Source organism: Saccopteryx bilineata, chromosome 1, assembly GCF_036850765.1.
Source record: "Saccopteryx bilineata isolate mSacBil1 chromosome 1, mSacBil1_pri_phased_curated, whole genome shotgun sequence".
Classification (NCBI taxonomy): domain Eukaryota; kingdom Metazoa; phylum Chordata; class Mammalia; order Chiroptera; family Emballonuridae; genus Saccopteryx; species Saccopteryx bilineata.
Genome location: NC_089490.1, coordinates 402,612,174 through 402,628,966, shown reverse-complemented (window position 1 = coordinate 402,628,966; position 16,793 = coordinate 402,612,174). Strand labels below are relative to the sequence as shown.

The 16,793-nt window shown below is 46.2% G+C and overlaps 1 protein-coding gene across 6 annotated transcripts in view; it reads right to left on the bottom strand.

Annotated features, from left to right (window-relative positions):
- The window catches only part of PPP6R3 (protein phosphatase 6 regulatory subunit 3), a 138,923-nt gene that overhangs the window by 21,308 nt on the left and 100,822 nt on the right, over positions 1 to 16,793 (bottom strand). For 3 of the 6 annotated variants that reach the window (XM_066252256.1, XM_066252257.1, XM_066252258.1), the window contains exons 11-15: positions 15,471 to 15,620; positions 14,935 to 14,999; positions 12,998 to 13,113; positions 11,000 to 11,085; positions 4,164 to 4,250 (exon numbers count right to left, since the gene is read on the bottom strand). In XM_066252256.1, coding sequence (XP_066108353.1) covers positions 4,164 to 4,250; positions 11,000 to 11,085; positions 12,998 to 13,113; positions 14,935 to 14,999; positions 15,471 to 15,620 — 504 coding nt within the window. The remainder of the gene's footprint in view (positions 1 to 4,163; positions 4,251 to 10,999; positions 11,086 to 12,997; positions 13,114 to 14,934; positions 15,000 to 15,470; positions 15,621 to 16,793) is intronic. The other 3 variants (XM_066252259.1, XM_066252260.1, XM_066252261.1) reach the window with 1 other exon arrangement.

Sequence of the window (16,793 nt, the reverse complement as noted above, 5' to 3'; positions counted from 1 at the left end):
CACTTGGCTTTTCTTAGGTGAGAAACGGGGGGTGTTAAATGACTCTACAGAAACGCTGAGGCTCTGATGTAAAAGAACAAGAGAGAGCAGGGCGTGTGTTCTATGCTGTTAACTGGGAGTCAAGAGCGTATGGAGCAAGCCACTCCTCAACCCACCCAAACAAGGAATACAAAGACAAATGACAATGTGTGCCCCGCGGACAGAAGAGACTCGCGCAGGGCCCCTGTCGGGAGGGGAGCTGTGGCCTGAGTTAGCGCCCTCACCCCTGTTCTCACTGAGCAGAGCCCGGGCCCACCCGGCACACAGGCCTCTGTCCTGCCTCCTGAGCACTCGTCGGGTGGCAGGGAATTATGGCATGAATCATCCAAGCTGGGGAGAATTAAAAAATAAAACTTATATTTGGCTTTGGAAGGCATCTTTTCTCAGGTATGAAAAAAGCTTTCCCTAGTTCTCGGAGAACCTAAACCCCACCTTCCTCTAACTCAAGATGCCCATTAGCGCCTCAGCTCACTCCGCCTTCCGGGCTGATCCCTCTCTTGCCCAGAGCTGAGACTGGGAGCACACAGCAGGGGCCAGCCTCGCAGGCGTGCTGGGATGAGGGCACACAAAGGCTGAGTGGTGGGAGTTTGGCTAAAAACAGAAGGGGAGGCACAAGTTCTGGGGAGCTGGACTGAGCTGTGGACACATCACTGGAAAATACGATATGGAGCAGTCATATTTGTTAAGTCAGAAAGAAAACAGCTGTGTTAAGGTAAAACAAAGGCCAGGCGCCCTCAGAGACGGGGAAGCACGGTGAGCTATCCTGCCGAGCTAGCAAGCAGCACGGGCCAGGCTCGGAAACCTGGTCGCACAGGGAAAAGATCCCTCTCAACTATTTTGTTTGATTTCTTTTCCTTTAATTTTGTACTTCTACAGACAGTACTGTAAGTCTTTTGGGTGAAAAGGGAAGAAATGTTACCAAAAATGTTCTTTAAAATAATTCGTGATAATTTAACTGCTTCATAAACAGGATGCAAATACTAAATGGATTAGACGTGTATATGTGAACACTTACATATATATCGACACAGTCGACCCCAGGTATCCACAGATTGGTCCCAGGACGCCCTCAGATACTGAAATCCAAGGATGCTCAATCCCTTCTATAACTGTGCAGCACATCTGCATAAGTGGGCACCCTCCTGTGCACCTCAAGTCACCTCTAGGTGACTTGGAATGCCTAATACATCTAAGTGCTATATAAATACATGGTGTTAGGCTGTATTGTTCTGTCTATCTACCTACCTATCTACTTGATTTACAGCAAATGACAGACTCAGTTAACCTCTGTGACAACACAGAGGAAAACACAGAACAATCCCAATCCTCATTAATGCTGAGTCTATAGTAGCTTCTAAGGAAATACAAACTAGCAAAAGAACTTCAGGTTTCAAACCTGATTATTTCTGACAAAGCTATCAAAGTGTACTGAACCAACATCCGTGAAGACTGCTACTGTATTCTATTTAAAGCTCCATTAAAAGTGCTTTGGACTTTGAGAAATCCAAGCCTGGAACGCACCCATGGCTGTGTAGCTATTAACATCTTCATTAAAAATAAAAAAGCAACCACATTTCCTAGAACTGTCACCCAGGCCACAGCCAAGGACTGTTCCAGTCACTGAGAAGCAAGCCCACTGCCTCATTAAGCAACTCTCTCTGGTGGTGCCACCTGGCAACAGACACCCTGGGCCACCTCGTCTGATGGACAAGCCCGTCTGGAACGAGGGGCATGGAGGCCAGGAGGACCCCCTTGCCCTCCACATCTGTCAGGCAGAAATACGAGGAGAAAGAGTGAAACACCAGGGCTGAGGAAACCAGACGGGCAGGAGTAAAACAAATGACAGGGACACTCCCTAAGCCAACTATGGCACCAAGGGGGACTTGCTCAGGAAACCTGGTTTCAGGACCTGCCCTCAGCTCTCTATACGCGGGACTTGACCAATATGAGACCTAACTTGAAAAGTCAGTAAGAACTTAAAGTTCCTGTTCACATAAAAAGAGCGCTGGACTAAAGTAACTTAGATTTGTATTCTCAAATGAAAAAGAAATGGTTTGGAGCATACTGTATTTCTTATTTTCTAAGTGATCCATGACTGGTTTTAAATCTGTAAAAAAGGTACACTGAAAGCTCGTGAGTCGGGAAAGAAATGTTCTGTTCCCTGCACTGAGAGGGCTCCATGGAGCGGGTGACGCCCACAGTGAGCCAGGAGAGCGGGCCACCAGGCCACCGCAGCGGGCCTGTGACGGGGCTTGCTTTGTGTCCCATCAGCAGCCAGTCAACCCAGAGAAAACACAGAAAACCCTCCAGGGACAGTTATGGTCCTGGAACCAGACTCCTGAGAAGAAAGGGCTCCATTTCCAGACATCTGACCAAACCACCCCTTGATTAAATCAGTAGCCCAAAGCTCAAAGTTTATTGGCTTATTTACAAATAGATATTTAGGGCACTCTTTGTCTCAAAATTATTTCAACAGGTACAAAATCCCCTCGACAGTTTCTACTCCCCACTGCCGCATGTCACTGTGGGGGTGCAGCACACGCGGCACAGGGAGTCACAGGGCGAGTGGGGACTTCCAGTGCTCTACGGGTGCTCCTGCGGAGGGATGGCCGCTGGCAGAGCCTCCTGGGGCAGCTCCAGAGAACTTGGGTCAAGAAAGGACTACTTGGCCCTGGCTGGTTGGCTCAGTGGTAGAGCGTCGGCCTGGCGTGCAGGAGTCCCGGGTTCGATTCCCGGCCAGGGCACACAGGAGAAGCGCCCATCTGCTTCTCCACCCCTCCCCCTCTCCTTCCTCTCTGTCTCTCTCTTCCCCTCCTGCAGCAGAGGCTCTACTGGAGCAAAGTTGGCCTGGGCGCTGAGGATGGCTCTGTGGCCTCTGCCTCAGGCACTAGAATGGCTCTGATTGCGGCAGAGCGACGCCCCAAATGGGCAGAGCATCGCCCCCTGGTAGACATGCCGGGTGAATCCCGGTCGGGCGCATGCAGGAGTCTGACTGCCTCCCCGTTTCCAACTTCAGAAAAATATATATATATAAAAAAAAAAGAAAGGACTGCTTGCAGGCATGAGGGTGGCAGTGAGGGCTGGGCTGCTGTTCCACAGCACCCCCATGGGATGGCTGCTCCCTGCCCCTAACCCCAGGAGGCTGGCGTCCAATTCAAGGGCAGCAGTGTCAAGGACAAAACGAGGAGCAGCTATTTGTGGAAATGCTACTTCCGACCTAGCTCAACCTCCACTGGAGTGTAACAGCCTACTGGATGCCAGAAGCCAGCTGGGAGAACCCTCACTTCATCTCAGTCCTGGTAAAAAAAAATGCGGCTTCAAGGTTGAGAAAAAGAGATGCCAAGCCACATTCAGTGCCTGGAACAAAGGTGACGACATTAATCCTGTTGTCACACCAAAGGGACCGACATATGAAGACCTGGCCCCAAGGACAACTGCTCCATATGAAGAGCTGATAACTGTCACAAGGGCTTCTATTTTTAGATCCCAAACTTGATACCCAGTTGAAATAGTGAGATTTCTTGTCACCTTTCCAAGGACCACCAATGGACAGGAAATCAGTAATTTTATATCCTGTTTTCTCCTCTACAAAGATTACAAGCAGCTGATAAACAGATAAGTTTGGAGGCAGAGGGGCAGGGTGGCAATGAATTGCTTCAACTAGAAATTAATTTAAAGGTCACTATAATAGACATTAAAGATATTAGAAACATGTAAGCCATTTGGTTCAGGGGTATCTATGAAAGTTACTCTTACTGACAAAAAAGGTTCTGTTCCTGATATTTTTACCTTAGTTCTCGACTACAAGAATCTTTAAGCAACAACTCAGCTACTGTAAAGGTCTGCCTAACGAACGTGTCTTAAGATGCTTACTAAGTTATTCGGTTCACTCAAATATTCTGAAAACTTACCCACTTGGCACTATCAGGCACGAAACAGTTCTGGAAATACAGTCAATACAAACCTTCCCCTCACGGTCCCAACACTTCCTATGTAAATGCTTCTGCTAACTGATAAGTAACCCCACATCACATCCTGACACACACTGTCTCTGAAACGGATTCATAAATGGCAACTGGACTAAGCATTTGAAATAAAAACAAAAAGCTTTAGGCATAACTCACTTGCTGCAAAGAAGAATCCTGTGAGAAACCCGTTTCTTTAAAGTCAATTTCATCATCACTGGATGAATGAATATGGCAGGTTGTAACCTATATGCATAAAAATGTAAAAGACTATTTAACAGAGAAAAATTTTGGACATTTGCATCATCATCATTTTTATGGACAAATCACAACAGCAAGAACAAAATCAAGCAACAGTTAAGTTGTAAAACCCGCCCAATACACAAGGGTGCACTTCACTCAATCAGATGGTTTGGAGTCCTGCCCTCTGTCGCCCACTTGTGGTGATTTCTCATTGCTACTAGCATCACCAGAAAACCACATGTGATGAATTATTCCCTTCAAGTGATTTTGATCATCTTCAATAAAATTTTTATAAAGGGAAAGCAGAAGAAATGGCTCAAATGAAATATAAAAATAATTTACATATGCCAAGACTGAGAGCTAAAACTGCAATCACTAGGGATTACTGATGAGCCACTGGGAGTTCAGGTTTAAACATAACCATTTCACTTAAATTCCTGCATTTCCTGCCCACTCTAAGAAAAGCAATGTCCACAAGCACTAAATAGAACTTGAGTCAATAGTCCCCTGCTCATAAAAAGACCCAAGATCTTCTGCCCCTTAGACGCCCCTACCCTTAGAACTTACAACCAACCAACTTGTTAATTTAGTAAAAACGCAAACACCAACTCACAGTGAGTTTTATAATTCACAAATGTTTCATAGTATCAGGGGAAATGGATGAACAATTAGAAGTGAAGATAAGTAAAGGTAAAGGACTGACCACAGCACTAACAGCAGTAACTGCTACACAAGAGGAACAACTATGAAGAGACTGCACAGTCTGGAAAGCAGCATGGAACTCCTGGGGCTCACTGCACAGTGCCTTCGGAGTTACTCGTCCTGTACCTCCTGTACAAATGCTCTGAGCAGAAACCACTGTCATCAGGGGAGGACACAAGTGGCTATTACTTGCCAACCCTTGAAGCTGTGCTAAACAGCGTGGAGTTGCAGAAACTAGCCAATCTGCTTAGTGAGGCTCCAACACTGGTGTGAGCCCAAAGCAGAATCTAAATAGATCTCTATATGTGGTACGGCTTATGAAACTCCGAGGAAGTCACAGCCTGAATAGAATGAACCTTTTTCTATGTCTGACCAACTCTGGTAAAGACACCAAACCCAGCGTTTCGAGTTCATTCCCTCTGCACTCTCCCCAGTCTAGAGGATGTGCTCACTCTCTAATTTTGCATCTGGTCTGATAAAACCAGAGGCAGAATCCGTGACCAATGAGGGAACTTGCTGCTGTCAGTCGTGGCTGTGCGAGTTAGCAGGGGAGGACGTGGGGAGGGCGGGATGTGGGATGTGCCTACCAGGGACATCCAGCCAGCACACCAAAGGGAGGCAGCAGAAGACTGGGGTCATGGCAGCTGTCAGCTCACAGGACCACTGCTCTTAAGAGTAGGTCAAGTGGTTCCACTGCAGCGGATTTAAGGAGCTCTGGGTTACTTGGGCTGGCAGGCTCAGTTCAAAGTCCTATTAAGCCAGTGTGTTTTAGGGGTGCAACTCCACAGTGGAGCGGAGAATTAAAAACAATCCAATGAGCAAGCTAGGTGAACTCACCAGACAGAACAACAACAACAAAAGAGTTGTCTACTCCTGGCATGTCATGCTGTCTAAATTTAAGTAAGATACCATGTATCCTCATTCATACTTATACTTTTTGTTACAGAAAACTTTTAGCTCATTAATTAAGCACAAGAAAGAAACTAGCTTTTGTTGAACAACTACTAAGTGCTAGATACTGTGATCCCTTTACATTTTCTCCTTCACTTGTAGCCTCAGAGCAATTCTGGAAGAGATTTAAAATGATTTTTTTTCTCCAAAAAGAAACTGTTTTAGAAAGTTATTATTAATAATAACAAAATGGCCTGACCAATGGTGGTACAGTGGATAGAGCATTGACCTGGGATGCCGAAGTCCCAGGTTCAAAAACCCAAGGTCACCGGCTTGAGTGCAGACTCACCAGCTTGAGTGTGGGGTCGCCGGCTTTGGCCCAAAGGTCGCTGGCTTGAGCAAGTGGGCACTAGCTTGGCTGCAGCACCCCCTCCCCGTTCAAGGAACGTATGAGAAGCAATCAATGAACTAGTGCTATAACTATGAGTTGATGCTCCTCATCTCTCTTTCTGTCTCTATCTCTCTTGCAAAAAAATAAAATATTCATGCATACATTTGTAACTGTTATTGAAAGAGGTGGGGGGATTCTGGTTTAATACTATTAGATGAAAAGACAATTTATCCATTGGGGGAACTTGCTAATGGGAACCCCACCAGTTAATCATACAGATGTATCCACCCCCGAGTCTCTGATCTAAACTTTCAAATATACCCTTCTGCGGCATCTGCATCTCAGCAAATGCCATCTTCATTCTTCTCCTCCCTCAGCTACAATCTCAGTCATCTTGTTTTTTCTGTCCCATGCACATCTATCCATTCTGCTATCAAAATATAATCTAGAGTCCTATTTATTATATCTTTTTATTAAATGTATTGGGGTGACATTGATTAATAAGATCATATAGGTTTTAAGTGTAGATATCGATGATGCATGGTCTGTACCATGCATTGTGTGCCCACCACCCTGAGTCAATCATCAAAATCCTATAACCTTCCCAGTGCGGGTCCCCACTACCCCTCGTTTGGACTAAAGCTGCACCAGGCAGCCAACCAGTCTCCCTGCCTGCCCACTATAGGCTTTTCTCAATCCAGCAGCTGTAATAATCTTTCAAAATGCACAGCACTTTCTAGTTCCAAACCTAATGCCTCTCATCACACCAAGACCCATGATGCCTGCTGGGGATGAAAGCTGTGCGAGCCCCAGCCTGCAGAGCCTCAGACCTCATGTCACTCCCTCCGTCACTTGCTTGGGGACCACGTGGTGGCCTCTGCCCCATGCGGACGCCCCAGCCTCAGGCCCCTGCACTCACCTTCCCTCCCGCATCACTTCTAGTCTCTGTACAAACACCACCTGCTCAGGGTTTCCTAGAGTGGCCTGTTTAAACTGACCACCGGCCCCCAGCACCCCCAACTCCGTCCCCGAGAGTCACATAGCCACTTGCTTCTCCGCCAGCACGGAGACAGGAATTCTGGCCAATCTTGTCCAGCACAACTTCTGTGGTGTCTGGCATATGGCTGCCAGTCAAGTCTTTACTGAATTAATGAAAACTAATAAATCACTAAATGAGAGCACAGAATCGTAACTTTTACAAAAAAGCAACAAATACATAGAAGCACCTTGTCAGGCTGTGGTGAAAGAGTTTCCGAGATGTTGACATTTCCATTAAAAAAATTAACTTTCATTTACTGCTGTTACAGGGGGAAGAAAAGTGTTTCCTTCAGTTGCTGATTAGATTGCTCAGGAAAGTCACAGTATAATGTAACTGCTCATGTCTGACCTGGGGCCAGACAGAAACACCAGCTCTGATGAGAACCTACTGGGTCCCCAGGTGAGTCGCCGTGCCCGTTTCTGTCACTGTCACTGTGCACGAACAACCCCCAGGAACTGGCTCAGCAGTGCTGGGGAGAAGCGTCAGGACTCTTCCTACCCCTGGGAAAGGCAGGCACAGAGTGAGACTCCCCATCAGCACGAAAACACCGCCTGTGTTATCTAAACTCACTCTGGCAAATCCTCACCACTGTCTCCAGTGCGGCCGTAGTTGAAAGAGAGCAGTCTCTAGATGTAATTAACACAAAATCTCATTCCTCACGAACTCCCAAAACAAAAGCACAAGCAATTTGAGCCTGCTGTGCGTGTAGTTCTGCAAGATGGGGTCAAAAGGCAAAAGGTGGATACTGGAAGTGCTGCCCTAGAAGCGACAGAGGCCCGGCGATGGCACAGCCTGTCCCACATAACCCCGCAAGCCCTCACGCCCACAGCAGGACAGACAGGTAAGCAGCGTGTAAGGAACAAATCCTTGCTGTACCTAGAAAAATAAGAACAGGTCGGGACAGCACAGCAAGTACTAACTGTAGCATTTGGTGCTTGAAGCACAGGCTGACTCAAATCCTATGAATATACATGAAATGATTCCCAGAGAAGTAGGTACCCGAGCCGTCCTAAAACCAGCTATATCAAGGCAGCGTGTCCCAGCTAATCTACCTCTTTGGGGAGGGACCGGGGAGTGAGTTATCTGTTACTGGACTGCCGAGTGCAGTGCAGATGTGCCCAAGACAATGGAAGGGAGATGCTTTCACCTGGACCTGACACTGCATCCCCCAGGAGCGCACTTTCTGTGCGATGCTTTTACAAGGGCAAGACCTACTGCCTTACCAACTCGTGTTTATAATAATATTCACACAGCACATCCTCCTGGAACATGGTACCCAAACGCACTGGAATATAGCCAGAGACATTTGGGCAAAAAAATGAAGAGCTTGGAGGCTGCAGCTGAAGTCTCCTTGGTGGCCTAGGATGAGTATGCAAATAAGCACCTTTTAAAACCTGCAACATCTGTATCTCTAAAAATCCCATTGGAAGGACTTAAAACTAAATGGAGGTGGTATTTTGTATTTGGGGCCAGGGAACTGAAAAGGTCCTGAGAGAGCCACTTGATCGTCTCAAAAGAAAACAAAGAAAGGATGGGGTAACTCCACCTGGGACACGAGTGCTGTAAGCAGGCTCCAAGCCTGGCACTTCCGCGGGACAAGCCATGCTCCTTACTCCGTCTCACGGTAGATGGTGTAGTCCAAGTGTGGTGCACAAAGTGCACCAGGCGGGCACACACAGTCAACAGTTCAGATGCTATAAGATGTTCACCTGAAACCTATGTACTCTTATTGATTGATGTCACCCCATTAAATGTAATTTTCTTAAAAAAGAAAAAAGGTGCACCATGCAAAGGACAACTGAGGTACAATCAAAGCAGCAGGTGGGGCTCATGGGAATTTTTCCTTAACACACGTCATGGCTAGATGTATCTGAGCCCACAGGCTGCACAAGTTTGCACACACGCATGTGGGAATACATAACACAGCCACACACCACCTTACTGACGGCTCCATGAAAAGTAGTGGAGGGTTATCTGAACTGCAATGCAGTTCTTTATACACAGAACTGCTCACAGGATAAATCAGTTTGAATTACCAAAGATGAAGTTTCAAAAATTCCTTGTAACAAGTTTAACTAGACATTTTTTACTTCCATCTGTGAAGCCAATCAAAGGAACATTTTAAAATAGGTTTCCCAAACAAAATGAAAATTAGTATTTCTAAATATTCCTTTATAAATAGAAATAACACCAAAATAATCCCCTTAAAGGAGATCACCTTGCCTGCAAGGAATCAATATGGGGCTTCTAAAATAGAATGGTTCCATTTAACGGTGTGAGAACAATTTCACCCTACACTAAAACCCCAATTATCCAGAATTTTAACCAATTTGATTGGGGGGTGCAATCCATAGTGGGTACTACACCTATTAAAAATTAAAAATTGGCACTAGCCGTGCCGAGGTAGCAGGTTCAATCCTTAGTCAGGGCACATACAAGAAGCAACCAATGAGTACACAACTAAGTGGAACAATGAGTTGATGCTTTCTCTCTCTCTCTCTCCACCCACCATACTCAATCTTTCAAATCAATGAAAAAAAAATTTCTTTAATTACCAAAAAAAAAAAAAAGAAAAAGAAAAATGACTTAACCCTTCCCTAATGATTCAGGGCTGTCAAAATGAGTGCATTTCTATTACACTGTGACACATGCTGACACTAAGGGCCATCAGGCTGACTGGAACAACTGCCTCACACGGCCCCTTTCTCTAGTCCTCTCTCAGGCCCCTAACTCCTCCAGTCCGTAACACCTACTCATCCTATCGTGTCCACCTCAACAAGAAGGACCCCACGAATCTGTCAGGAGTCTGGGGAGAGGTCGCCAATTGTCACACAGTCTACAAGGAAGGCTGTGACTCAGGAGGACCTGGGGCCGCTCTGTAGCTGCCTCAGTCCTCTGTCTCCCTCCCGTTTCTAAATTCTTTGTGAACAAGTACGTCTGCCAGACCCTCAAGTGCCTCACAGTCGAGGTGCTGCTGTTTCTCGGGAGCCAGCACTCTGGCTGCTGGACTTCAAATGCAGAACTCAGCGCCCGACACAGCCACTGCCACATGGTGTGAGGCACCACCCTGACCCGACCCCTGGCTGCCATGTGCTTATGGAAGGGAATGCTTTTCCACATCTTTACAAGCAAAGGCGATACTCACCTTAAAACTTAATGTTATTTAAAAAAAAAAAAAAAAAAGAATGCATTCCAAAGTCCAATATAATTTAGAAAACATTATCAATGCCATTATTCCCTGGCTGAAACGACCCTCTGTTAAGGCTTTAGAGCTGGGGTTTCAAAGGCACCTACCACATTCCCACCACTGAGATGGTGTGAAACAAGAGTCAACCCAACTCAGTAGCATTAGCTAATGTCCTAATGAAGAGGCTTCCTCCCCGCCCAGGGCAACCTGAGGCTGAAGGCACCAGACCAACGGGGGGGACGGGGGACGACACTACACAGAGGGTGTCTGGTGAGGCCCTCAGGGAGCAGAGCGCTAAGCAGATGAAACCAAACATGGTGGGAGGAGAGAGATCAGCGGCTTCTTTGTACCCTGTGTCATACCAGGCAGGACTTAGGAGCTAACTAGGCAAATTAGCAAAAATACTGTGAACGCTGACCTGTCTTCTCGGTAAAGAAACAAACTTCTCCTTGACTCACTATTGCTGAGAGAGATACTGAATAAATGAGCTAAGGCTGAGCGTCCGCCCTGCAACCACAGAAATGTAACCTGGTAAAACCTACTAGATCTACCGTGTTCCTCTTGTTGGTTTCTCCTAGGGAACTTGTGCAGAAGGTCTCCCATCGCTCCCTGATGTCATCTGGAAGATCTGGGAGGGGAAAGAGGAGAATAGCAGCATCACCATGGCGACCACGCAGACAAGTAAGACTGCAAGTAACACAGGAGGGCCCGCCCACGCAGTTCACAACGGGAACTCAGAGGAACCGAGGGCTTTCAGCAACCGAGCCCTCCCTCTCCCAAAAGTCTACGCTTGGTGTCAAGAGCCCTTAGTAGCTATGAATGTAACAAGTTTTTAAAAATGTTTTGGTTAGCCCTGGCCGGTTGGCTCAGTGGTAGAGCGTCGGCCTAGCGTGCGGAGGACCCGGGTTCGATTCCTGGCCAGGGCACACAGGAGAAACGCCCAGTTGCTTCTCCACCCCTCCGCCGCGCTTTCCTCTCTGTCTCTCTCTTCCCCTCCCGCAGCCAAGGCTCCATTGGAGAAAAGATGGCCCGGGCGCTGGGGATGGCTCCTTGGCCTCTGCTTCAGGCGCTAGAGTGGCTCTGGTCGCAACATGGCGACGCCAGGATGGGCAGAGCATCACCCCATGGTGGGCAGAGCGTCGCCCCTGGTGGGCGTGCTGGGTGGATCCCGGTCGGGCGCATGCGGGAGTCTATCTGACTGTCTCTCCCTGTTTCCAGCTTCAGAAAAATGAAAAAAAAAATGTTTTGGTTAAAAACTTAAACTGCAAAATGTGTTTCCAAAAAACTCTTCTGTGAAAGGCAACGGGGTCTCTGAACTGGAGGGAAATGCCATCTTTCCCCACTGTTGCACAGTGTGGGAAATGCCGTGAACGTCAGTTCCCACACACTTTCTTGAAATAGTCTGATTGACACCTGGCCAAAGAATGTTCCATGGAACCCAGTTTGGCTTTCCAAATCTGCCCAACACAATGTTTCCTAAATGTCTGTGTCATAGGCCAACACATGCAACAGTGAAATCTTGTTCTAGAGAACGTATAAAGAAAAGGATGCACAAACATGTCCCCGAGAGAGGAAACCACAGGGACAATCTTGGAGGCCTTACTAGACTAAGGACCATCCTGATTTAAGCACACACCATACACAGAAGACTGGTCTGAAAACAAGCACACGCGGCCATTGCTTTTCAGCCAGAACACAGAAGGTAAACTGGGATAGTCTGGCCCGTACCCTTCTCGAGAAGCAAAATTACAGGGGCGCAAACCTCAATTTACCATCACTGGGCAACAACTATGCTTTGAATGTACATTTGACAGATAACCCCTTGGACACGTAAACCTTCTTAAAAGATAAAAAGAACAGACTGGAAAGTGACTTTCATCAGGTGAACCGTGAACGAAGCCTGCACTGCAAAGGCACAGTGCAGACGGATGTGGCTGCCAGCCAGCCCTGGGCGAGCGAGCCTGCAGGCGCCCCGAGCTCTCTTGTCCGGGAGCTGGCAGACCATGGCCAGGCTGCCGGGGAAACGGGCACCCGTGCACTTCCTTCCGCACCACCTGGGCTGGCTAACTTCCACGCCAGTCCAGAAAGCGTTCTTTAGAGGCCTGTCTCCTCTGTCCTAGCAGTGGAGAAACGGGAAAACGCTGAGAAATGCTCTGATGTCCCAGTTATAGGAAAGCAATACGCAGGCGACACAGGGGTCTTCAGAAGAAAATAAAAAGTAACTGCAGCTGAAGCGGCTCAACTGGCAGCCTACGAGGGCTGGGAGCTGCAGGCACGGGCACCGGGCAGCGCCCTCCAAGCACGCAGAGGGCGACCCCAGCCGACTGCGCTCGGCCAGCGCTTACCGAGAGGACTGCAGGAGCAAGCACGGCAAACGAGTGCATTGTGCAAAACATGCTCAAGAATCTCATTTAAACATCCAGGTAATTACTGAAGAAACTCCATCGAGTTATTACAAATGACATGAACATTTCTACTTTATTCTTAAACCCTTTCTCTGACCCTTCAAAAACGTAATGACGATTCCAGAACCCACTGACCGTTGACGAGCTGCTGCACCAGCGCGCCGTTGGGGCCCTTGTCAGTGCTGTGCACAATGCAGTTAGCTATCCGCGTCAAGTGCCCCATGTAGCCGTGCCGTCTTCCTCCCTCGGCCCTGACGGAGAAAGCAAAGATGTTCACATTCCTGAGAGGACACAGTGACGGCCAGCTTATTAATACAGTGGACGGAAGCATGTAGTCTAAATCCCGAGGCACTGAAGATGAGAATGGGCAGAAAAGCAGGTCTCAGATGTTACCAAGCTTGAGGGGGCGTGTCTGTGTGGCAGGAACAGTCTACTCGACGTGTATACGACAGCTTCATTCAATGAGACAAGGTTTATTCAAATATACCAACCAACCAACCATGAATCCTCAATAACCTATTATCTTTAAAAAACAACAAAGCCCGCCTGACCAGGCGGTAGTGCAGTAAACAGAGCGTAGACCTGGGACACAAAGAACCCAGATTCAAAACCCTGATGTCACCAGCTTGAGTGTGAATGAGATCACAGACATGATCCCACGGTCATTGGCTTGAGCCCAGAGGTCCCTGGCTTGAAGCCCAAGGTCACTGGCTTGAGCCCAAAGGTCACTGGCTTGAGCCCAGAGGTCCTGGCTTGAAGCCCAAAGTCACTGGATTGGCTGCAACACCCTGATCAAGGCACATATAAAAAAGCAATCAATGAACAACTAAGGTGCCACAAAGAAGAATTGATGCTTCTCATCTCTCCTGTCCTGCCTGTCTGTCTCTTGCTCTCTAAATAAACAAACAACAAAACCCAAACATTCACTGATGCCTACTGTTTCTGTGACTTTCCTTTTTATCTTTTTATGAAACTATCTGTCAGACTTTAAGTAGATTGCAGGGAACTGAGGTAAGAATTCTGCTGGTTCATTTTGTTAAAGGAGATCAGATTTTAATCATACCAACCAATTAACAGAGATAATCATCTACCAATAGAATTTCTCAAGTTAAAATACTGGCTGATTTGAGGACATGGCCAAAAGAGGTAGTCAAATAGTGTCTGGCCATATACCACTTGGAACATAGGCAAATTATCCCTTTCCCCCTTTAGGGTCTAATTTCCCCAACTGTATTTATCTTTCCATTTAGCAAACACCCGTTACAGACAAAACTAGGAAAAGCTAGGTCTGTGTTATAAGCTACTTACAGATATCAACTAAAACTTCAAGTAATCTTGCCATTCAGCTAATAGAAATTTTCTTACAAGTAGGCAATTCCCACCCTTTAGTTCATGAAGGGACTCTTCTGTACAATGAGAACACAGAACAAGCAGGACAAGCGTGCTAGGTTTAACTGCCACAGAGGACTGGACTCTATAACTCTTCCTTCGACTCCACATCATTTGGCCATTGGAAAAGGACCAAGGAGTTTCAAAGGCAGCACAGAGGTGGGGAATACTCCCAACCCTGGTTTCCCCTAAAGAGGTAGAAAGACAGAGGGACCACAAAATAAACTGCCTGACTGGTGGTGGTGCAGTGGATAGAGTCGACCTGGGACGCTGAGGTCCCAGGTTCAAAACACCGAGGTCACTGGCTTAAGTGCAGACTCGCTGGCTTGAGCCCAAAGCTCATTTGGCTTGAAGCCCAAGGTCACTGGCTTTGCTGAAGCCCTCTGGTCAAGTCATGTATGAGAAGCAATCTATGAACTCAAGTGACACAACTATGAGTTGATGCTTCTCACATCTCTCCCTTCCTATCTCTCACTAAAAAAAGAAAAAGAAAAAGAGAAAAAAAATTGTTAGAAAAATACCTGTGACAATGACATAAGCTAGACATTCTGAGAGAAGCATTTATAAAGTGGCATACGCCATGTATAATAATTACTTCCACTGCTCCCTGTCCAGGGCAAGGGAAGACGCCTTCTTCAAACAGAAAATCAAACTGAATTCCTATTAGAAAACAATTTACTTACTGTTTCTTCTCGTTCATTTCCCAGGCATCAAGTATTCGTTCTATTAACTGACATTTTTGAAAAAGCTGAATAAAAAGGAATATTCTAGTTAACATTTATATAAATGTCAAAGTGTCAACATCTTAAAGTGAGACAGAACTCTAATTACACAGAACAGCAAGGCAGACACAGCTGTGAATGCCTGACTGACTCAAATGCAGTAATACATTCGCCCGGGGTTCTCAGAACCCTGCGGGCTGGGACAGGACCGCGCATCAGCCACTCATCTCCCGGGATCAACAGTATCCCGAGTACTGCTATCAATCAGCTGTTGACCTGAAGCAAAGCCAGGTTTCCTTAGCTATGAAAGTGGGCCCAGAAATACGTCTGACCAAAATTAAAAGAGGATAAAGAAAACTGTGCCTGGCAAAAACTTAACTCAGAGTTTATAGCGATACTTGTACTTTTTAAATGTGAGCAATTTCAAGTCACTTCACATGTCAGTGGAAAAAATGCTTTAACCAAGAGTGACAGGAAAAAGACATAAGTAAGCTTACGTGTTTCAATAACAAATTATCCCCAGTGGAGTCTTGTTCAGTAATCGTGCTATTTTCCGTGTTCTCAAACGGACTTGCAAGAATCAGTGCAATGCAAATTTCCACTTGTGTATGTAGAAAGTTATTCCATGTATATTTGAAGAACATGTCCTACAAAAAAGGAAAACAATGATTTCTCTTATTCAGTTACCTCAATGATTAAGCCACTACTTGAAAACATTTCCCTAACAGTGATTTAATAAAGCAAAAGTAATGTCTTTAGTTCAACAGGACTAATTAAAAGGAACCCAAGTTCATTATAAAGGGGCCTGAAATGCCACTTCAGAATCAGTAACAGGATACTTGCTCATTCGATATGCCAGAGTTCTCATAAAATTGAGTAGGCACCAACAATAAACAGATGGAAAGGTAGTAAGTGCCTCAAAGAGAAAGGGAGTATCCTTTATGTTTTCAAAACAATTAGTACTGATATTCAGTTTCAGTAAATAGTTTTCAAAGAAATTTATGAGAATTTCATTTTGATTCAGCAAATATTTACCAAAGGCTTTTTGCATAGAGCATGGTGCCAGGTGCAGCCAGGCGCAAGATGGCGGGGCCAGAGAGACACACGGGCCCCAATCTTGAGGTGCTCACACGCAACTGAGAATAACCACTGGACTCTGGGAACTCATACAGCTGTCAGTAAAGGGAACAGGACAAGGGTTCTCCAGACTCCCCCCCAAAATAACAAACCACTAAAAGGAAGGACAAGCCCTAAAGCACAAAACACATAGTTAAAGTATGTATTTAGGATACTGTTGAGTCTATTTCGTGATCTCAAATGAAAAAGTCAAGACTAATGATCCATTTAAGAGTTTTATCAAATTTGTAAGCACTAAAAAGTAGTTCTAAAGATTAACAATAGTTATTTACTTATTAGTAAGATTAAAGGCTAGTAATTGATTTTGGGGAGAATCTCACAGACAGGAGTAGAAAGGTATATTCCTGTGTTCATGTATCAGTCAGAGGGTAGGGCAAAAACTATGTCCCCCAGAAAGCAACAATTACAGCTGCCAAAGAAAGTGTAATCCTTTCATGGTTCATCTTCCTCTGCAACGTCCCTGCTCTCTATGCCCCACACTGACATGTCAAGTAACCCAAAGTGGAAGCCACAAAGCATCCAGGGACGCTAGGAAGCACAACGGTATGGCCGAAAAGCAGGATGATCTGAAAAACGGATTCTCTATCACAGGGTTTGACACTCACATGAGAAGTGTATGAAAAGTGCATATTCCAGCGCCTTCCATGTAGTGAACACCACTGGACCCTCCTGTGAAAGACCCC